Consider the following 24,176-nt stretch of genomic DNA (forward strand, 5'->3'; position numbering starts at 1 on the left):
TAATTTTCTTTAAGAATTCATACCTGACAAGTGATTTTTTCCAATTCATCTAGGATTCCTCTATGGTCCATTTGCTATATTTCCATAGAAGTGCTAATAAAGCAAATTTAACACATTGCTCAGAGCCTAATTGTAGAATTGATTTAAATTTGTTCTTTAAAAATGCTTAAATAATCATAAAGAGCTGTGTTGTCCTGCAGCTCAAGCCAAATCATTAAAATAACTTGAGAAGATGTCATTTAATACATAAATGCCTGCTTTGAATTTTAACCAAATTGCCTATTGGGCATAGATGTGTATGCATTCAAATGGAGAAACTTAATTATCCAATTATCCTATCTTTAAAGATTTTTTTCTTGTGCAAACTCGGTAACGAGAGCAAATGACAGGCCCGGTGGCATCAATTTTACGCCCCTTTGCAAAGCAACACTCCCACTGGAACCGAGGGGGTTCAAGGGGGCGGGGGTAGGCACCGTGAGGGGAGGAGGGGTGAGGGCTCCATCGATGCCTCCAGGAGAGCTCACCTTTCTGAGAGAGTAGATCTCACACTACCCGTTCTCATGAGCAGGCTCTGCACCTCGTGAGTGCCTGTGGTCAGTCCAGACAGGGAGCCGTGGTGGCTGAGGGGGAGGTCAATGGACTCAGAGCTTGTGTGGAGGCTAGTCATGGACTGGTAACTCGGAGTGTCCTTGCTGCCCGCAGAGGAACTGCTCAGGTTGGCAGCCCACACGAGACCACCTGATGTGAAAGAGTGAACCGATGCTGGGCTGGATGCCAATGAGTGACTTAAGCTTATGACATCTGCAGTTAGGTCTGAGGGTTTATTGAAGAGAGGGCTGCTGCCGCCACTTAGCCCGCCAGCACTGCCCATGCTGCCCGTGCCAGACGACGGTGACTCCAGACTGCCTTGGCGCGCTAATGTGGTGCTAGGGCTGGGCATTGCTGGGGAGCATTTCGCACCCTCAGTATTAGGTGCGGAGGCAGATTTGCCACCTGCCTTGGCACCAAACAACCTAAAAGAAAAACAAATAACAACTTCAGTTGTTCCAAGAAACTGATATCCACATTAAATATTTAGGGTTCAGTACACAGAGCCAAGCGTGCTTCGACGTTCCCAGCTACCAAGCGCTTCCTGTCTCTGTGTTAATGAACATTGAAGCTTGAACTTTTTCATCTATTGCTGAAGATCTCTCATATCACCATTAGGGTAGGTTGCTACTGGGCTGCTACCCAGGCGGTTGGGGGAAGTGGGCCAAGCGAATCAAACACAAAAATCCTTGCCTTTCACAATGTAAGAGACTGTGAAAATCTTTCACAAAAATGAAGTTTTGTTAGTTTGATGGTATTTGCTGTTATTTATTTACAGAACCATTATAATGAAACAACTTCTACGCATTCGGTACATAAGAAACATTTTTTTTTTTACCCATTTTTAACATTGTATTCGAGATCTAAAAGGAATGCTTAAGGCAAGGTTTGGGAGGTTATGTTGCACACCTGGTGGCCTGAGGGGCTGTCGGAGGGTAGTGGTTCGAATCAACACTAGACATTGCTGGCAACACATCAGTTTGTCTTTATTTTCCCCCAAAGAGGCCGAAGGGTTATATGTCAGGTGCCAGTGCTGTTTAAATGCATATATTTGTTAGTGATTTGAAATAGAGTTGGTGCTGAGTTAGATGTTGGAGTTTAGATCAGAAAACATTTTAGTTTTGTAAATGAAGATGATATCATCAAATTTATGTAAATATGGAAATAAAGTGATATGAAGTAATGACATAATGATTACTAATTAGGTTGCAATGAAATCTGTATTTCCTATAGTGAAATATTTTATGACGAATATGAGAAATTGTTTCATAGGTAATGGGCCACTGGAGGGCACTATTAGCTTTCATTTAAGCGATGGAAGCATTTACTCTCACTACAGGCCATAGTGAAAGTAAATTTACTCTTCTCAATGACAATACTTCAAAAAGCCACTTCTTCAGGATTAATATTTCGACCAAGGAATATACCCTCTAGGTTTTATAAACAATCATGCATCCGAGATTGCTTAAAATGTAAATGTTTTAAGACCCTCTATTCCCCCTCCCCCGGAATATCAAAGTTCTTGGTTTAGTCAGTATAATAAAAATAAACACTAAAAATACTTAGCATGTAACAGACTATAAATTGCACTTTTATCATTTCACAGATAAAGAGACAGACCCACAGAGGTTTGCCTCTTTGTCCTGAATCTTTACCTGTATGTATTTTTCCCTCACTTAGAACATCCTAGCATTTAAAAACTATGATACTGTGGAACAGAACTCTACACATTCAGCCACAAAGGCCCTTAGGGCAGAAACCCAGCCATTCTCCTCATGGGGTTCATCAAAGAGAGCTGATGACAGCTGGAAAACCTAGCCCACTCCTTGCCTGTCATTCTAGACCCAACATCCAAATGTTTCCAGATTCTGTCAGCCGTACCATACCTCAATTTTCATTAATAGGTCGATACAGTAGTATGTAAATGTGTCCAACATAATCTGTTACAAGGAACACAACTTCATCTACCTTCACGATCATTGACTCATTAAGAGTCAGCAAGATAGCAACCAACACTGGAAATGAATAACCAGAGTCATAAAGACCTATTTTTTTTTTTTTTGCTCTAATTGTGGAAGAAAGAGATGAAAATGTATGGAAATTTACAAGGTGTTACTTTATTTTTTCACTACCCCTAGGTGCATTTAAATATCTTATAAATGCTGTTTGTGTTGCTAATATTACAGTAATAGTAAAACTGGAAAGTTGAGCATTTCTCAAAATGAGTACCATTTTTTTGGTCTAGCTATTTTACATGATCAACTTCTTAAAACTCACTATACTCAGAAACTGAATAAAAGAATCTAAGATATATGTTTCTTAGAATGTATGTGTGTATGTGTGTATCTTAAGATACAGCATTTTGTGTTTTCCCTGCATCCTTTCACGCATCCTTACCTTCGAAATGTGGGCGAGGCAATGTCAGGGTACTTGGACCCTGGCTGCCTGAGCCCTTGTGTTCCGCAGGCACTGGCAGAGGTGGGGCTGGATTTGGGGGAACCTGACAAAGACACACTCTCCGAATCTGAGACGGCGACTTTTTCCTTTTCCTTGTCCGTTTGGTTGACAGTGACGGGACTGGAGCGCCCTGACCCAATCTTCGTGGGTTCCCTCAGTTTGGAGGTGGTGGCGCCAGCCGACTTGCTGCTGACGTTGGAGTCAATGCTGCTGGTGCTGGACCTGTGGCCGCCCCGGCCGGGAATGCCGCTGGCGCTGGACTTGGAGGGGCGGGGCAAGCTGCGGTACTGCAGGGAGGGCTTCGAACCCACGTGCAGCACCACGTCGTCCTGATTCTGCGAACCGTCCAGGCTGGTTTTCCTCCCGGCGCTTGACTTCCCACCGATGGCAGCAGATTTGGGGATTTTACCCAGCGTGGCCGATCCACTGGTGATGGTCGCCCCACTGCTGGTGATCATGGCAGATGACCCGACTCCGCTTGGTTTCTTAAACCCAAAAGACCCGGTGGCGGTGGCTGTTGACCTCCCAATGCCCGAGGGGGGCTTTTTCCCCTCATCTCCGCTGCTTTTTCCTGCGTCTGAAGGAGACCTCTGCAGAGAAGATCCTTTCAGGGGAGTTTTCCCTTTCTCGGAAGCTTTGGTATCATCAGTTTTCCCTAATTAATGAGAAATACGCACATTTATTTATCTGTGCATTTTGATTTCGTAATAATGTTTATTTAAAGAGTGTCAAAGGTGATTACCTCTTTATATTATTTCAGTTCCTAAATACTTATCATTTTAGATATGAACAAGCATGCACTCTAATATACTGGGTAAAAAGGTGCAAAAATATGCCTAGTAGAGGAATGTGGTGAGAGACCAAGGCAACACCACATAATTTTGGTATTTATTATTGCTTTATATCTTGCAACTCTTCTTTTATAAGGGTAACACTTACTCTTACCAAGCTAAGTACGAGAAAAAGAATTCATTTGAATATCTGTGAGATGATTACATTTCAAGCACCCTTTGTGTGAGGCTATTTAAAATTAGGCACCATTTTAAAAGTAGGGAGAGCCTTAAGGGAAAAAAAGGATGGTACGATTTGGAAGAAGTCTTTCACAAAGTCTCATTCACAAATGATGTTTCCAATCTCCACCATTCTAAGCCATTAGATTAATGGGATTGATCTTGTCTCTCAGTGTTGGTGTTGCAACTTTGTGGCATACTTGACATAAATATTGCAAACTTTCGTAAGGTAGTAAGGAAGAAAGCAATTTTTTCTTACACAGTCTTATCTTATTTCCATATGATAAGAAACAGCTGTAGCAAAATAAAGACGCTCAATAGCCCCAAATTATGGCAGGGCGTTCCGGAGAAGGCCTAGACTGTTACAGACACCTGGGTTTATATGGCAAAGCATGCAAATTTACCCTAAAAGCGATTTTAGCTATATATGAAGAATATGATTTAATAAAAAAGAAAGCTATCATTAAAGAGAGCAAAGAGGAAGTGGAAACAATAAATTAAAACACGTTTACACAACAGCTGCCAACTGACAAGCCTACCAGGGGTCTTGAGGGCACTGGTCCCAGCTTTCTGCCGAGAGGGGGCCCCTCCCTGGGCGGACACGCCTCTCCTCCAGGAGCCCGTCTGAGAGACACACAAGGGGGCCTTCGGTCCGCCCTTCTCTGGGTCTTCAGGAAGCCCCGGGGAAACTCCCTTCCACTTGCCGCCGCCATCCCCATGGCTGTCAAAGTCCTCCTCTGTCTTCTTCGGCTCCTCAGTACCATCCCACGTCTCATCGGTGGTGCACCGTTTCTCTGAATCTGTCTTCTGCTGGAAAGGAAATATTACAGAAAAATGTTGTGCAGAAAAATCTATTAAATGTGAATAGGCACTAGGATTTATTTTCAGTTAACTGGTAAAAAAAAAAAACAGGCACTGACTTAGATTTCAAAAGAATTCCAAAAAGCTCTCTATTTTTTCTAGGGCTTCATGTAAGTTTCATTCATTTTAGCCACATAATTCTCACTTGTACATATTAGAGAATGTCAGATGAAATATATGAGCAGAAAACCCCAATTAAGCACTCTAGAGAGGAAGCAATTTTTTCTATGTCAAATCTAACTAGGAAAAGAAAAGATAAAAATTCAATTATCTAATATCTATTCTTGATTCACCATCCTCAAGAGATCCAGTAATTTATTTCAGAGATAAATATAAAATTAACCAATAATTATACAAAATTAGACTATTAAAATGTTTTAGATTTTAAACAAATATATCCATATTATATATAGATATATGGCAACAAGTCTTTCTTTGTTAGATTTTATTTGGCAGGAAAAAATATATATATACACAAGCTACTTCAGTTTATGCAATCATTTCAGACTAAGAGATTAGGCTACATTTAACTGTCATATAAAATAATTTGGGGTAAAATCTGGCAGAAGCACTGGAGAGGGGGAGCTGGTGGTTCTCACCTGAGTGCTCTTCCTGGAAGGGAGGGTGATGTTGGAGTAAGAGCTGACTGAAGACGTGGTGTTCAAGTCGTCTGTGCTGATGTTGTCCAGGGTGTCGCTGAGACCACTGCTCACCGAGCTGCTGTCGTCCCAGCTACAGGCAAGAGAGCGGCAGCAGTGAACGCCACGATGCAGGTCACCTCATTTCCATGTAACCATTATCATGTTTTAAGAAACCAACCTTTCTTTCTTCCTTCCTTGCTTCCTTCCTCTTTTCTTCCTTCCTTCTTTCCTATGGTTATTCTATTACAGTTGTCCCAATTTTTCCCTCTTTGCCCTCCTCTGCCCATCCCAGGCCCCACCTTTCTTTTAATCTCATGATGAAAAACTATTCACTTTACATTTTAGAAAATAATATTAATAAGAATTGAATGCAGGCCTGAGAATAACCTTATCTGATATTTACAAAGAACCAGTGACTAGAGCAGATCCAGGTTCCAGGGGAATATTTATAAACTGAACAGAAACCCTGATCCAATTATCAGTATCAGAAAAGAATAACATTACTGATGACTTTTCCCCCTCAGCAATAGTAACCAGCATCTAAGAATTCACCCTTCGTTCTAAATATAAAGAAAACAAAACTGTGCTTTAGTCAGAAACCACAAAGTTGTCCTTCATTCTTTGTCCCACCTTAGTACCAGGTCTAATCATTAACCAAATCTTGAACATTGAGTTTCAGTCCACCATAGCATCCCTCCTGCCACACCTCACAACTTCTAGCCTGTACATCTGGCCTTCTTGCCTTTGCCTTTCTTCATACAACTTCACTGGCTAACATTAGGTCAATGATCAGTCCTGGCCAGTGTGCGTCCATTGGTTGGATGCCATTCTGCAAAGTGAATGGTCGCTGGTTTGATTCCCTGTCAGGGCCTGGGTTGTGGGCCAGGTCCTAGGTTGGGGATATGCAAGAGGCCCCGTGATTGATGTTTCTCTCATAGAGCAATGCTTCTCTCCCTGTCTTTCTCCCTTCCCTGCCCTTTCTCTAAAAATAAATAACATCTTAAAGAAGTAAAGTTGGGTCAATGATCAAAAATCCACATTTGGCCACGTCACTCCCCTCCCTAAAACTCTTAGAAGAGTTCTCTTTCCCAAAGCAGGAGATTCTCAAAGGGAATGTACTGGCCCTGCAGGACACATGGGAAATCCATCGCTTTCCAAAAAATATTCTGAAACTCTGAGCATATTTGGTTTTAATCCACAGAAGAATAAACAAAGTAGGCTACATGGATACTAACACATAAGCTACCATGGCACTCTCCGGTGCAGCAGGAAGGCAGGACTGAGCAGGGTCCCTGGAAGGAGAACGGGGCTCCAGTGTAAAGGGGGAGAGCAGAGCTCTCAGACTGCTGTGATGCAGTGCTGTTTGCCTGTGCTCTACGGAATAGATTAATACACACTGGATACAAATATTAGATAGAGACAAAGGCTAGTCTCACAAAATGGGAAAGTGGCTTAAAAGATCTGCAAATAATCTACACATCGGAGAGAATGTCCATAATGAAAGGACAAGCAAACCACGAAGAATGGTGAACTGATACTTTTCTCACTCCGGTACGTGCACTCTAGGAATCACACAAATTCCGAATAATAGTGATGCACCGAGATCACATACAAAACCAGCTAGAAAAGTAATTATCAAGGAGAAAATTTGAAATTTGAGTTTATACCAAATATCGTTAATGTGATCTTTCCCTGGGAGTATATGAGGTACTGACAGCACAAAGTATCATGATTACCAAAGCACTTACTTATAAATCAGATTATTGTCAACAATAATTGTATTTTTTGTGAGAGCCAATTGGTATCGCTGTCACAAACATCTGTCAATTCTTTAAAATACTCTTCCTACATCTAATTTCAATGATTCCCACTATACGAGTCTTACCTTCAAGGCAGACTATTTAAAAAAAACACATTTCCACTTTGCCTGATAGATGGGTACGGCGGGTATCACAGGATTTGTCTAGCATATGTACTCACAGAGTCACAAACGAGAAAAGTGGTTCTTTTGGAAAACAGGAGCAGAGTGACTCAGTTCTTCTCTACGAGCAGTGGCAGGTATCTGGCTGGGAGTCACAGCTGCCCAGCGGAGGAAGCAGTGACGCCCCGTGGCTATGTTGTTAAGAGCCCGCAAAGACCTTGGTTTTCCAATCACACCAAACATGCAGAGAGCCTTCTCATCTCCTATCATTCCTTAAATTAGCCAAAGTACAATAGGTTCTGTAGTTCACAAATAAGAACCCCAATTAACACATTCATAATTCAAAAGTATTATTCCTTCTTTACTACATCTTTTAGTTTTTTCATATTTGTGTGTTGTATGATACTTATACTACCTTCTCACAGTAATACATACATATAAATTATATAAATAAAAATATACACATTTTAATAACCATTAGTTTAAAGGAAAATTACAGCTCCTTGAAGACATCAGGTGTGGGGGCAACTTTCCTCGCAAGTCCCCCCAGCAGCCACAGATGAGAGTAAATATATGACTGAGACATGATGTGATCTGCTTAGGGAAGAGAAGTGGCCATTTTCCCAGAGGAAAAAGGTCTTGGGCAGTGGCCAGTTTCTCCGAGGAGAAAAAGGCCTCGAGCCCCCACCTCCAGGGCTTTTACTGGGTTCTAATACACAGGAATACAAGGCGGCAAGGATCAAACAGTAGATAACATTTCAAAGAAATCTGAGGGCTTACTATGAGTCAGAGTCTGTCAAGAACAGAGTTTTAGGGTTTCTTGCTTGAACCCTTAACATATGCATGAAAGTACTCTTAGCAGAGCAGATTTCACAGGTTTATCAAGAAGTCTTTGTGATGCCAGATTTTTCCCCAGAACATGCTCTACCAAGGCAAGGAGCTGCACCTCTCCCCAACAGGTATTCAGGCCTAGGGGGATTAGAGCCAGGAAACACTTCTCCCAGAGAACATGGGAACTCCAGCTTTGTCAAAGCTGGGGGTCGAAAGTCCATTGCTTCCTCTTTGTTGCAGCCCCTGAGTCCTTCCATGAAGACCTCCCAAGAGACAGAGTCTGGCTTAGGTTGCCCCCCACTGTGAGGGGTCTTACCCGTCATTGACTTCCGACCAAGCTTTGGGGGCAGGGAGAGGAAACTGAGGCAGCGTTTGCTACCAGAGACAAGCTTTGTCTCCTGCGGCTCGAATTCCAGAGGTCGTCCCTCGCCCTTAGCCACAAGAGGTCAAGATACAATTCCTAGAACCAGGCAGAGTGGTCTACAACAATCAGGGCTTTCCATTACATAGTTCTAGCCCACCTCTTCAGCGTCAGCATTTTATACACCCTGCCTGACTTTCTGAACTTTGAACTGCATTCAGTTCCCATCAGCACGACGTTATTGATTGCCAACCTCTGGTTTTGCTCAAGCCACCCCTCTGCCTATCCGACTAACCAATACTTACTTTATAACGCATCTTCTAGGAAGCCGCTTTTACTCTCTGCTGTGAGGGTGGGTTCGTTACCTCTCCTCTGCGCTGCCATACTACTAAACTCAGTCTCAACAGGGCTGGATTTAGTCCATTGTTTAATACAGCGATGAAAACAGGTAAATGGACCATTAGCCTGTGAGTTTGCTAAGCACAGAGTATGTGTAATTTTCCTTTGAATTTCTACCGTTTAGGGCAATGATTAACACCCCTGGGTTGAACGAAAGTCTTGTGGTTTACTCAGATTAAGAGAAAAGCAGTTATGGAGATAATATCTCTCACTTTTACTATGTGAATTTTAAAAGAGTACCTAGCACACAACATGTTCTTCATTCAAATAATAAAATTGAACACAAGGATAAAATTTATAATGAGCATTTTTAAAGTAACCGTTTCTCTGACAAAGAGAAATATTTCTAATAACGCCTTCTCTCTCAGTGTAAATCCTAGCATCAATTACCACAAAGTTAAATGCAGCCATTCTTATTGGAATCCTAACAACCACTTATGCACTGCTTTAAAACCATTTCAAGTTTCAAGTGAATATACCTTTGCGGTTAAAATGACATAAATAGAAGTACACAGCTGGTATGCTCACTTACAATCGCTATTCTGGCTTTCCTATCTCTGTAAGGTTGTGTAGGAAGCGAATGAATCACTTACATTTGTAAAAGAACAGTTTTACAATACCTCACATTTTCTGTTCTTCACAAACTGCTTTACCTCAAGATCTCAAATTCTACAATTTTACTTTTTGACCACAACCTTCTAGACTTTCAGTAATCTAAAATCTATTAATGCTAATTTTCAGTACAATTACAGATATTTTTCTATTATCTGTTTTTAAGTCTTCTTGTGTACTTTATTCCACTAAACTTTTTACCAAATGATCCAGGGTCCAAAGATGCTGGAGGGAAAGGATCGTTAAAACAGCAGTCCAACCAGTACTATATTCCAGTTCTTGTACCCTAATAGTCCTCCATATCTGTCCTGACTCTCTATTAATTAAATATATGTTTTCTCCATTCTCATTTTGGAATGACAAGAAAGTCAACTAATTATAATGATGAATGTAATAATAGTATACATTGTATTATATATCAAAACTATAATGACTGAATGCATATAGAGTCGAGTTATCTGACCTCAGGTGATTTCTCAGGGCTACTTAGAAATTTTGTTCTATCAGCTTAACAATAACCCACAACCTTCGGACCAACTTGAAATTTTGTTCTATCCAAAAGCAATCTTCTTCAAATTGCAAAGGCATAGTGTTATTTCTCTCTTTTTCCTTTGGATTCAAGATCGTCCTCCTAACACTTTACTGACATCGCTTTCACAAAGGGGAGTGACATCCATGAACTACGTGCCGTACTCCCACAATGTTATCCAATCCTCGGACAAGTCCCTGAGGCCAGCATCCAGGGGAACACAGGGGCAGGTAGGTCAAACGGCATGCCCAGGATCCCATGGTGAAGACGAAATTTGAACCCAGGAATTATGCCTCAAAGCTTGGTTAGTACTCGGCTCCCTTGCCTTCCCTCTTCTTGCTCCTTTTCTGTTGAAATTCATCAGCAAAGATCTGGTAGAAGCTCTCTGCAAACTTCACTGGAGTCCTCAGAATCCTTTACTTTTCCTCCTCTTTGGGATTCCTCTGAACTCCTCAACATTCAGAACTTAATCTTAATTCACCTTAGACATTCTTTCTTGGAAATTCCCTGGTCTCCCACTGCTTCAGTATCACTTCCACGATCACACCACGGAAACTCGGGTCGCTGAGCCAGACTTCCTTCCTGACTGCAAAACAGTTCCTACTGAACAGTTCTCACGGACGTCCTGTCCACACCTCAAATTCACACTGCCTAGCTTACACAACTTCTCTTTAAAAGTTCTTTTCCCTCTCTGTTATTTACATTACTTGCCAATTCTTCTGACATAAAACATCGGCATTATTACCTTTCTTCTCTTGCTTAGCTCCATTCTTAGTCAAGTTGTCTCTAATGCACAAAAGTCCATCTCGGCTACAGGTAACATACCCAACTCTGCCATTCTACATCTTGGCTGCCCATGCTTGTCCCTCTTTCCACAACAGCTATTAGTAAGTATATGATCTTATTCATTAAGTGATGAATGAATTATAACTCTTCTTGAAGAGCTTGGTGTTTACTATGGAGGACAAAAAATTAAACCGATGGTTCTCACAGAAAATGGCAAGAGTTGTGATAGAGGTGAATATTCCATGTGTGGTAGGACAGAGCGACCACAACTTTTTGAGAGTTGACGAACCTCTCATGCTAGGGACGCTGTGGAGTGACCAGATAAAGTCTGCATTAATCTCGGCATTGCAGCTTGTTATCGCCTGTTCGAACCACTTCTGTGTGTGCTTTTCAGTCTTACTGGTCCTAATCTGAACTACCTAAAGTCAGGAACTGAGTTTTACTGATTACAATCCTAGCATGAAGTATGGTAATAGCTACTACAGAATACGTGACTAGTGGATGCTTGTTAAATGAATGAAAGTTTTTATTTTTGAAAAGGCTGCTTCTATCCAGTAATGTTAAATTGGATTATATAGAATAAATGTAGTTTTTGAGAAAATTTTGTTTCACATATTTCTTTGGTAAGTAATTTCAAGGGAACAATTTTGGTTGATGACAACATTGTTTTCCTAATCTTAATGTTCTGTGCTTTTGACACTCATTTTTGATTTTTCAGATACCAGAATTCTCCCTAGCCAGGATGCAATTTATCAAATTTATTATAGCACATTTAATTAAATTTTAAAAAGCTTCATGGAATATAGGTTTTAACTGAAAAAAAAAAGATAATTTACTCAAATAATTAGCTCTGAGTAGTAGGTCTCATACCTCATCAATATAGTTTTCCCATCTTTTCATTTTTAATTTCATTAAGATGTGCTAAGAATTCTTGACTATATGCTTTACAAAAGGACACTTTTTCTACTCCAAGTTACAGATTTATCACTCTGTTCAGTTTTTCTCCATAATCTAGGACAGCTCAATAAGTGACAAATCTGCCTATCTCCTACACATAGCTTGCACTTGCAGATTGTACTGTTCCTCATTTTGAAATACTATGAATAAATCTGTTAAGAGCATTCACATGCATTCCATTTATGTGATGTTCTGGAAAAGGCAAAATGGTAAGCACATAGGACAGAGCAGTGACTGGATATGGATGTTGGGGATAGGAATGTTGGAGATTTGTGGTGGCTACTGTGGGCTTTGATGTGCATGTCAAAACGCAGCTCTGTAGAAAGATTTTTAAAAATCCTATATGTAAAGTAAAAAAAGTCAATTTGTTGGCAAATTAGAATTTGGGTATACACTAGATTACTCACTATTCTGAGAAGTGTGGTAAGAAAAGGCGTACCTTCTATTTATATTCTTAATGCTCAGTCACTCAGTAGGGCCAGAGGTCCGTTTTGTCTGTCTGATACATCCACCTATGGATTCACACTCAGAAGCAGATCTGCCTGCAAACAAATGTCTTATATATTTGAGGTCTCTTTTTCTCTTTCTACTCGTTATGAGTAGAAATATTAACTAAATAATTGTTGAAATAATTTTGCACACATAAAACTAATTCCACAGGAAAATGCTAGTCCTGTTTGTCGATAATTTTGCAACATCCTCCGACTTTTTGAGGTGGTGGCACCTCACATAGCAGGTATCAATCGAGCTCTTGCCAGTTCACATTGCAGGGTCAGCTGTCCTACTGATACATGGACGTGTAAAGCAGAGATTTTCTTTCTGTAAACAAACTTTCTATACTTCAGACATTATTTCTGATTTGTATTAAAAAAAAACACCTTAGTCCTAACCTTTTAACAATATACGTTTTTGTTTGTTTGTTTTATTAAAAGTTAAAATAAGAAATAGCTACATAAACAACGCTTGTGTATCTTTTTGAATGTTTTATGTGTTGTATGGTTATTTAAAAAAACTAAACTATGGACATTATAATGCCTGAGTGTTCTTGGGCCAGTGCTGTTGGAAGACGACGGAACAAGTTCCTTGGGCATGTATGTCAACAGTGGCCCGACAGCACAGTGTTCTTCCTCCGGTGCCTCGTTCCCTTATTCCTTAGCATCCTTGACATACACACTCAATTCTTAATGCTGACAGTAATCACTGAGCTAGACTCTATGTCACCAACCACGGAGAGACCGGTGTGCACTGCTTCAGACCCCGGGTACCAGCCCCACCACATCCTCTGACATCTCTCTGATTCACTGGACACGTCCGAACCTAGTCTCTCCCCCGCCATGCTCTCGCTCTAAATTTTACATGAAAGCTCATAGATCCATCCTCGTTTCCCTTTTTAAGAACATCAAGAATACAAATTTTTAAAAAATGTTAAGCAAATTCAACATTTAAGTATATGATTTAAATGTAAATTCTGGAATCAAGTATGCCGTTGGAAAATAATGTAGATAATAGTAAACGATGTAACTGCTCGAGACCTGCAGACAGTGAACAAATACACAGGATGTGGGCACCAGATGTACTCAGGTGCCGTCAGACACTCCGGCGAGTGCAGCGACTTCCATTATCCCACAGTGTCTCCTACAAAATGGGTGTTGTGTACAAGGTATAAGTAAGACAGCGGAAACAAAAATCTAGATGCTGGAAGAAAGGGGGATATCAACTAAAATTTCATAGGCACGCCAATGTCAAAATGCTCATGACAGAGACTCATTGAGAAAAATCATCTGTTCTCTCCCAACCAAAAATTGGCAAAGATAATAATATATAATAAAGCATAAGCTCTAAGAACTTTACTAAATAGTTCTTAAAACTAATAATAATTATTTCATGAAAAGAAAAACTAAGTAAACTTAGCTATCCATGAGATCATTTTGTAAAAACTTCTGGATATGCTTCTTGTTTCAAAGGGAAGAAACACATATATATGTAGTTTGCAGTACATAAGGTAGCTTTGCTTACCTTACCATTTCTATCGTTTATAGCAATTTAAATAATAAACATAAGAAGATACCAATACCTTTAAAAATATTATTTAGACACAATGGCATTTGTAATAATAAAAAATAATCATGTGAATCAGCTATTTAGGCTTTATATATTGGTAACAATATATTAAATCAATGATTTTCTCCTAAAAACTAAATGAGCACAAATTACTTTTTACCTTTTTTTTTTATCAGCAAACACAAGACACAGCTTGTCAAATTTGACCATTGCAGCTACTGAAGTGTAAATTACATCTATATTCAGGGCCATTGACAGAAAGCAATGTGGTGCATTACAACAAAATTTACCCAGCATTTCTCTGGGGGTGGGGAATTCTATTACCAAAAAAAGGACTAAGAGAGACTTTTGAATTAAAAGAAAAAATAAAAAATCAACATACTAAAAATAACATTATGTTAAAATATTTCTTTCAACTTACAAAATGTATGTGGTTTTCACAGCAGTTAAACAAAATAATTTCCTTCTACCTGCAAAGGTGTTTCACCCCGCCACTGCTCATTAACTGCAGTCTAATGGAGTTTGAATAACTGGTTTAGAATTCAGTCAAAATATCATTTCCTCTATGAATCTTTCCATGATTCCCAAGAAAACTTTAATTCTTCCACATCCATGTTTATTACTAGCGTGCCTCCACGTACTGTGGTTTGTCGGCGTACGTAGCTGTTAAAGCCTGACAAGCCTGTGGTTGAGGGAGAAGAGAGTGGCTTCTCTCTCACAGTCTCAGGGCCAAGCTGGCCCCTGGCCCATGGCGAGTACTTAATGTTTGCAGAATAACTCAAAAAGTGACAAATCAATGAGATGACCTAAGAGTAAAAGTAATGAGAGGTAACTACTATGGTTGGGTGAATCAAAAACTTCCTCTTTGAGGGGTTAATTTTAAAAAGGTGAAGAGAAACCATTCATTAAAGGGGTGGAGAAGAAAGCCATAAAGGAAGAGGAGACAGCAGGTGTAAAGAACTGGAAACCACCAAGGCCAGGGACTGGGGGGTTAGTCAGGAGCCGAGGGCACAGGGTAAATTCTGAGGGCAAGGCGGCCCTTGGAGGGTATAATAGACAATGTTAAAAATTAAAGTTCCCTAACAGTATGCTAGAAATGTATCAGATAGTTTAAAGTAATGAGATGATATAAGCAGATATACATTTATAAACACTATTTCAGTATTATGAATATATTACAGGTAAGGAAGAGAGGGAGTGCGGAACTCAATGAGGAGGCTGTTGCAACATCCTTCGGTTGCTGATGAGGAGGTTACCAGTATATTAAACAGCAGTTCCAGATACATTTGGAGGTAGGAGTGAGAGGATTTGCTCTCAGCTGGTATGAGATAATATGAATAAGCAGACACCATATATATTTGGTCTCTGCTCCAGATTCCTGACGTAGAGTCCCTAGAAATTTTGTAATTTCTTGAGTGATGGGGTGCTGGGTCTCTGAGTGCAGTTCCTAACTCAGAATTCCTAAATCCTTCGGAATTTCCTGGGTGATAACAGTGTCTTTTGTTTTAATAAAGCAACTCCTGATTGGCTCCTGGATCGCCCATTAATTTTTTTGAAAATAATAATTCATAATTATTTGTACATTTAAATGTTGGAAGGAGTGAATGCATTGCAGATTAAGGCCTTGGTTTGTGACAATGTAAGACTAGATCTTCTGCTGATTTGCCCCACACCTCTCTCTACCCTCTGGGAGCGGGGAGGGGCTGAAGATTGAGTTAATAGCGGATCATGCCTCCATATGTCTATTATGGTGTTCAGAGAGCTTCCAGGCTGGTGAGAACTGGAGTTCCTAGGAGAAAAGTGCGCCCAGAGAGGGCTTCGAAGCTCTGGGCCCCTTCCCTGGACCTTGCCTCGTGTACCTCTTCAACTGTCTGTCGACCCGTATCCTTTGTCATATCCTTTACAACAAACCAGGAACTATCAGTAAATGTCTCTGTGAGTTTTGAGAGCCATTTTAGCAAATTGTTAAACCTATGGAGGGGGTTGTGGAAACCCTCAACTTACAGTTGGTCGGTCAGAAACACGGAATCAGCATCTGAAGTGGGAGCAACCTCACAAGCCCTTCACTTGTGGGCTCTGGTGCTCACTCCAGGCAGAGAGTCCGAATGGAGTGGCATTGGATTGTGATTCAATTGAATGACAATTCAATGCCACTCCATTGAAAGGGAGCACAGAGCTGGTGGAGCACTTGGCTGGTGTTGCTGGAGAATGGGGTGGTGCGGGGAAAACCCCAAACATTGGGTGTCAGGAGTATTCAGTCAGTGGAGTGTATAGAAATCATTAGTTTTTCTTTTAGTTGGAATGTGGTAAATGAGAAAGAGACTCCAGATCTCTTGTATACTTTCCATGGGCAACAAAGGCATAAGTGGGTTTTGTATAAACAAAGAATCCATCAGCAGCACTAAAAACAAAATTTTAATTCCATGTTCTGTTTGCAGTTCATACCATTATTCTCATATATGAAGGAAAGCCTACATGAGTTTACTATATCATAGTTTAAGTGTATAACTCTTCATAAACTGGTAATTCATGCAAACATAAGGTTAAGGTCTTTCCATTTCATTATTTTGAGCGTACACAGAATGCTATATACTTATACATGAAATATTGATAGAGACTACTATTAATATCCGGCAGGTTTTGGGTTAGAGGAACAATCAATAAACTTTATGAACTGACCTTTTCATTCCCTTTTATTTCCTCTAGAAAACAAATAATAAAGATTTATGGCTATCCTATTGTGGTATCAGATAGGGTAAGATAAAAAAAGAAAAAGCGTTTGTTCTTTATAAAAGAGAGGCCTGGTTAAGTGTGATGAATAATGTTAGTCTGAAATTAATTTAGGAAGATTTTTGTGTTTTAATGATATCTGAGGCAGATGAAAAACATCCATTTTTGTTTTTATTATTATATAGACTAAAATCATAAGTGATAAAATAACCTTATTAAAATTATTTTGCTTAACCAATGCTTGCCAGTTTGCTAGTTTATTCCAATGTTCATTTTCATGATGCTGTTATATGGTTGAAATACGTACAGGTTTACTTAAAAGTTTTCTATCAGTGATAAGCTGAGAGTACAACATATGACACATGAAAGTTACCTCAAAGATTTATTAAGGTCCATGTAGTATCCCTTATAGCTTATATTAATTAAAAAACTAGTATGTGCTTATTGTTGAAAACTAGTCAGTCCAGGAACAAATAAAAGAAGCAAAGTAAACCACCTGTAATGCTAACAGAAGTTGCCACCATTGATGATTTCTGTCCAGTCATTTTCTGGATGTATTTTACATACATATGCAAATATTCTTGGTTGAGATACTGATGTTTATTCATTCAATTGTGCATTATTCATTCTTTAGGTTACATTATAGTGATTTACTATCCTTAAAATTTCTTTGACATGCCCTAACTGGTTTATCTTAGTTGGTTGGGTGTCATGCCGTGATGTGTGAGGCTGCTGGTTTGATTCCTGGTCAGGGCACGTGCCTGGGTGGCAGGGTAGGTCCCCGGGCTGGGGCACATATGAGAGGCTACCGACTGACGTCTCTCACATCATTGTTTCTCTCCCTCTCCTTCCTTTTTCTCCCTTTCTTCCCCCTCTCTAAAAATAAATAAATAAAGTCTTTAAAATTTTTCTTTGACATAGTTATATCACATGAACTATTATATATTTAACCATTTCTGTTTTAGGAGATAGAAAATATTTTTGATTTTCTTACTATTGTAAATGATATTGCAATGGACACATTTGTATATAAATATTTAGGTAACATCTATGTTTATTTTCTTAGGATTAATTTCTAGAGGAAAATAGTGATTCACAGGAAATGAACATAGTAAAGGCAGCAGATGCTACGTAACAAATGAGAAGCACATCATTTTATGCTCCTGCTGTCCACGTAAGAGTGCCTATCACACAAAACGCCAGGTGCTTCAGGTAATGTATTTCCCTTCAGCAAGTAAAAAAAATTGCAACGGAACATCGTTGCTCATTGTAGTTTTAGTTTACATTTATCGAATTATAATTGAGATTAAATTGAGTTATTTGTACATCTATATAAATTGTCTCTGTCCTTTGTATATTTTACAATTGAGTTGAAATAACTTATTTGTGTTAGATATTTTTATATTAAAGTTGTTTCATGTAGTTTATCTTTTTCTTAACTTTTACTTTTTATTCATGATATTTTTATGTATAAGGTTCAAAAATGTTTTAACCAATTCTATCAATCTTTGATCTTTTGATCTTTTCTTCTGCCAGGAAATTTTGATATATAATTTGATTTTTCTTTCTTCTCCTTTTTTATAGTCCATTGTTATAGTAAAATCAGAATTTTTTCAAACAGCTAGTGAATTTCTTAGAGACCATTTATTTATAATGATTCCTTTTTATTATTACGGTTCTCTTATCACATCTTAATATATGATATATACTAATACTAGTATTAGTATTTTCATATGATTAGTATTAGTATTTTTAAATGATTATCAAATTTGTTCCACTGACCTATGTGTTAATAGTTACAGAAATATCATGCTGTTGTAAACACTATAGCAATGTTGAGAGAGCTTTTTAAAAGGAGGACTACAACTTAAAAAATATACTTAACTAGAAATTCAAGTCTTTTAAAAATCTTAAAATTATAGAAATTAGTTATAACTCTATAAAATTATTACCATGAATAGTTTTATTCACTAATTAGTGCATGAAATATTTATTGAATGGTTGCATACTGATAACAAGGTAGAAATCAGTAAATTACAAAGACAACTTTTACTTTAATGTAAAAAATGTGTAATTCTTACTTTTGAGAAGAATTATTTTTTGATGTCTTAACATGTAGTTATAAGCATTTTACTTAATAAAAATCAATCACAAGTATTACTTCTGAACTAACTTATGCTCCCTCTCAAAAACCCACCTTTATCACTTGAAATATTTTTGACATTAGTTATGTCTTTCAGAAGAATAAAAACACCCAAATAACTATAATTTCAAGGTTGGGTGAAAAAAGAAACATTATGTAGAAATAAAAGACCTTAGATAAAGCTCAATACTTAGATGAACTCAACTGCAAACAGTGCTGAAAATGATACAGGGTATGGCCAAGAGGGGAGTCCCAAAAAGGGATTTGGAGTTGGGCCCACAACTCAAGGTGCCCAGGAAATATTAGAAAGATATATAGGATGTCTTCCCCCCACCTGCCCCTGCCACAGGTGTGAGTTGGGGGAAGGGACACATGGAGCAGGAACATGGAGAGCTGTTTTGCATAGTAACAGCTTTGCAGCTAACCTCTGGCATGGCCATTTAACGTATCTGTAACCTTTAACTGGCTTCATAGATATGTTAAATAGCTGTGGCCATGCTTTGAGACAAGGGGATAGAAGTGACTTCCACCCAAGATGTAACTGGAAGGTAGATCCCCCAGGTGACGGAGCCTGCATGAGAGCTTGGACAAGATTGGCTCCACACCATGGGGCCATGCCTGCCCAGACCCACTATGGCAGTCCAGTAAAGCTGGAAGGAGATGGGAGTGCTGGCAAGTGTAGCCAATTGTGGGAGGGGTCGGAAATGGGGCTGCAGAGGAAGATTGGCTCGGGGATTTAAACTGAGATGCAGCAGCCATGGAAAGGAGAACCACGTGCTTCTGGCAGACTGCAGACCCCTGCAGCTCAGGTGAGAGAGAGCTGCGTGCTTTTGGCCAGAGTGCGGACCCCCTCCCTGCAGCTTAGGTGAAGAGGGAGATCCACTGGGTTTTGCCAGAGTGCGGACTCTGGCAGCTTTGGTAGGGGAGAGGACCACACGGGTGTGGCAGTGCAGGGTGAGAGCCACGCCCTTCTGGCAGAGTGGGGACCGATGCAGCCACGTGAGTGCAGACCCGCGCAGCTTGGGTGGAGAGAATCGCCATGTGGCTTTAGCAGAGAACCACCACTTGGCTTTGGCAGAGTGGCGACTTTCCCCTCCCCACAGCTTTGATGAAGAGAAGAGAACTACTCGGCTTTGCCAAAGTGGGGACCCCTGCAGCTTTGGTAGAAGAGGACCATGTGGCTTTGGGGTGCTCCCTTTGACCACGTGGCCTGGGAAGCGGGAGAGACTGCCTGAAAGGAGGGTGAAAGAAGTCGTGCCAGTAGGCCATGAGAAGGTGCCACAGGGCTTTGGAGTAATTAGAGATCCTGCCTGGATGGCGACGCAGTGCTAGTAACCTGAAACGTGGATGTTTGCTTCTTTTCCGGAGTTATGGTACCCCGAATTACAGCAGGGGGAGAAGGAAGCTCTATGGATGTTTGTGGGTATCCAAAAGGATTTTGATATTTTAATGAAGATATTAGGTCATGACTTTAAGTCTGTATGGCATTAAATAAACATTTCCTTTCCTTTTCACAAATCCTGGCATTGAGAGATGTCTTTCCTCTGGCAGTGGGCATAATGAACCTAGTGGGGGGGGTGTCCTTTTGGCAATAGTATATAGAAACCCCCCTTGGCCCTGTTTTTGGCAGGGCCAAAAAACAGTTTTTGGCATCTCTGGGTGGGCCAATAGTCGCCCCCAACTTGATCCCTTGTTCAGTAACAAAAACAGAAATCTATTCTGTGTTATCTTGCTTGAAACAGCATAAAGTAACAAGCATTCAGTTAAATATTTTAAGAGAAATTATTATTAACGAAGAAATATTTTTGTTCAGGGTTATATAAAATATGTTATGTAAAACATTCTGGATTCTTTCATCTTAAAACATTTGGAACGTTGCCGTGGGAAAGAATGTTTCTTAAAAAAGCCACTTCAGTGAGGGACTGTCTCTGGAAGGGCGTGAGAGCGCGCGCAGAATCAGAGATGCCTGCCAGGACACCCACACCCCACTCTGCAGAACGACAGATGGCAGCAGTAACTGTGAAAACTTGCAGTGGATTCTGTCTGGCACCCTTTCAAAACGATCATTTATATTTCCTATTGCAAACAGCCAGCTGCTATCTCCTTGTATTATATGCATGGATATAGAAGAGGAAAAAAATGCAAGAATGACTCTTGAATTCTATCTGAAGGGCAAGGGTAAGGTGAGCGCACGCCCCTGGTCCTGTCTCAGCTTCCTGAGAAGCCCTGGCAGGCTTGCCGCTGTCTGGATGACCCTGTCTCCGGGTATGAGCTGCTGCTGCGGCCAGCTCTTCTCAGGCTCCTGCCTCGCTTCCCACACCCTGGTCTCTGTTTTGGAGCCTCGCTTAGCACCTTCTACTGAATTTCTGTTTCCCTCCAGATGAAGAATTCAGTCCGTAGGTTTTTGGTGCTACTGCTGAACTGTATCTAGCCTGATTCATCTTGTGTCTTACCCAGTAGGAAGAGAGGATTCAGAAAAGGCGGTACTTCAAAGATGAGCTGGTGGTTGGAAAATAGGCAAATGGAGTTGGGGTCACACAGAAGCAAGGGGAGAGGGGTCGCCAAGACCTAGCGCTATCCAGAATTAGGGGGTTCACAGGAGTATAAAAGTCTTAGGACATAAACAGGAGAAAAGATACGCTATCCAAAAAAAAAAAAAAAAAAAAGACTGTGATGAATGGGGAAGTCTCTCATCTCAAGCAGAGAGCATTTGTATCACTGGAGCAGAAATCAATTTCCCAGGATTTGGGGAAGGCAAACAGAAGGGCCTGACAAAAAGAATGATGTAAAGACGTGGTGAAAAACAACTCCTTTCTAGACAGTTTGGGATGCAGGCTGTGATCTTATTACTTTTTTCCTGTCAAGAGAAGAGAGCTAGGGTTTATTCTATCAGCTTGGGGAAAGTCAGGTAATTGGCTCGGGCATATCCTATATGGTGCTGATTTAAGGGATTCATCTTGAGACTCATATCTCTTGTCCAAATAGCGAATTTAATACCATCCCATCTTACCTTCAAAATTAAGAAATATGGAGTACTCTTCTTGGGCTTATTTATAGGAGTCAAAATATTAGAATCAGAAAATGAATTTTATCAGTAGGGTTTACACCAAATCTACTCTATCTCCTGTATTCCATATGGGTTACTTCTACAGCCATCGGTAGCCTACCCAACATGTGCCTTCAATGGGCCCAGGGCTTTGAAAGCAGAGTGTGGTATGGATTTCAGCTGCACAGTCACATAGCTATGTGTACTTCAATAGCACACAACCTGCATTATCATAGATGCCCATCCTGAGTACTATCATGAAAGCAACTGCCTCCGACAAAACCCTGGATTTCTCCATTTTGTATAACCTCAACCCACATCCAGTTGGTCACCAAGCTCCACCTGATCTATATTTCCTCCATTTGCATCTCTTCATCCCCATTGTCAATGTCTTAACTAATGACCTCACCACTTCCCAACAGACTATTGCTTTCTCCTAACTGGCATCCCTGCCTCTGGCCTGGGTTTCCAATGCATCCTTCAGAGAGCCAGAACAAATGATCACAAGCTTAGCGTGGTGCAAGACTCTTCGAAGTCTGTCCCTCGTGTTTCACATGAGTTTCCCATCGCTCCTGTCATGTCTAGCCACTCTGCACTTCTCCACATGTCCTCTCGGGGTCACGAATCCATGCATTCCTCAGTGTGTTTCTCCACACATTCTTCCCAGAAGGTCGCATTTCCTGTCTCCCTTCTCAAAGTCCTTCTTCAAACACCTGAAGCCTTTAAATAACCTTCCTCTATATCCTGTGAGTCTCCAGTTCAAATATTGGTAATCTGCTTTACAGCACTTCTCTCACCAAATTGTTATTGCTTATTTTATTTATCCATGTTTTCCATTTGAATGTAACATGCTTGAAGTTAGTTACAAACAGATATCTGATTATATGTATAATACCTTTTGAAAATGTACACAATTTGGAAATGTATAATAGGCTATATTAACAAGAGCTTTATACAAAATTAGAGGACTCCATTTTCATAAAGCTAAAATACAAACCCTCTACTTTCTACTTGTCTTCTACACAAAAATCTGTGAAAAAATGCAGTGATTTGGTATTTTTTTCCTTATCAAATGTTAACGCATTAAAAAACTGGTTTGGGCCCTGGCTGGTGTAGCTCAGTGGACTGAGTGCGGCCTGCGAACCAAAAGGGTCCCTGGTTTGATTCTCAGTCAGGGCACACGTCTGGATTACAGGCCAGCACTCCAGGGGAGGGCGCACGACAGGCAACTGCACACTGATATTTCTCTCCCTCTCACCTTCCCTTCCCCTCTGTCTAAAAAATAAATAAATAACATCTTTAAAAACATAACAAAACAAACTGGTTTGGATTGAGCAAATTTAAGTAAGGCAACAAAATGCAGATTTTGGTATTTTTAAGTCAAAGTCTCTCCACTGATCTTCCTTTCTTTGTTACTAATTACTCCCTGGGGGGGGTCTCATTCAGTCTCATGACAAGATGTTACAGTTTCTTCAATGTAGTCCTATATGACGCAGCCAGGTTTTATTGAGGGGCCAAAATATATGAAAAAAACGTATCTCCAGTACCAGAATCATTGCCTGTCTCCCTCTACAGAAGACATGTGGACAGTAAGACTGAAAAAAACTCTCCCATCTGTGTTCTTTGAGTAAAGTACTGAAATGAACACCAGAAATGTGTCAATTGTGTTTATGAACATGTTCACTCATATTCTTTCTCACCCTATTTTTCCCTCAAGATCTGCGTTTGAATTGATTGAGGAAGTTTGTAGATGCTTCTAGAATTGGGATATCCTCTTATGGAGCCTATGTACTTGCAAGACTCTGTAACGACACCTTCAACACTGTGCTGCGGTACCAACAAAGTAAATGTATAGTGTTAAACACATCAACTATGTTCTCAGTCATATCAAGAAATATTTCTTAATCATAAGTGAAAATCACTATAACAAGGTGTTATATGCTTCTGATTTATAATTTGGTAATTAAAAACACCTGTAGTTTTTCTTCAATCTTCACCATACTCTTGAGGTATACTCTTGAGGGTTTTTTAAATAATTAAATAGTTCACATTTATACTTTTATATTCACAAAATTTTATAATTATGACCTCAACAGATAAATGCTTTAGGATGTTCATAATAACGTGACAGAGTTAATGTCACATCAAAGTTTAAATATGCAATTTTTAATCTTCTCAAGAATTGTTCCTACTTTATCAGTTGCAATATTTTTTGGTTTGGAGAATTTGTTTTTCTTCTCATT

At 39.9% G+C, this 24,176-nt stretch overlaps 1 protein-coding gene across 1 annotated transcript in view; it reads right to left on the reverse strand.

The window, feature by feature from the left end:
- Positions 1–24,176, reverse strand: part of NAV3 (neuron navigator 3) — a 364,273-nt gene that overhangs the window by 91,178 nt on the left and 248,919 nt on the right. The window contains exons 13-16 of the mRNA XM_037042823.1: positions 5,516–5,648; positions 4,595–4,862; positions 2,986–3,700; positions 525–1,013 (exon numbers count right to left, since the gene is read on the reverse strand). Coding sequence (XP_036898718.1) covers positions 525–1,013; positions 2,986–3,700; positions 4,595–4,862; positions 5,516–5,648 — 1,605 coding nt within the window. The remainder of the gene's footprint in view (positions 1–524; positions 1,014–2,985; positions 3,701–4,594; positions 4,863–5,515; positions 5,649–24,176) is intronic.

Source organism: Sturnira hondurensis, unplaced genomic scaffold (assembly GCF_014824575.4).
Source record: "Sturnira hondurensis isolate 20B ecotype Veracruz unplaced genomic scaffold, ASM1482457v3 Scaffold0003801, whole genome shotgun sequence".
Lineage (NCBI taxonomy): Eukaryota > Metazoa > Chordata > Mammalia > Chiroptera > Phyllostomidae > Sturnira > Sturnira hondurensis.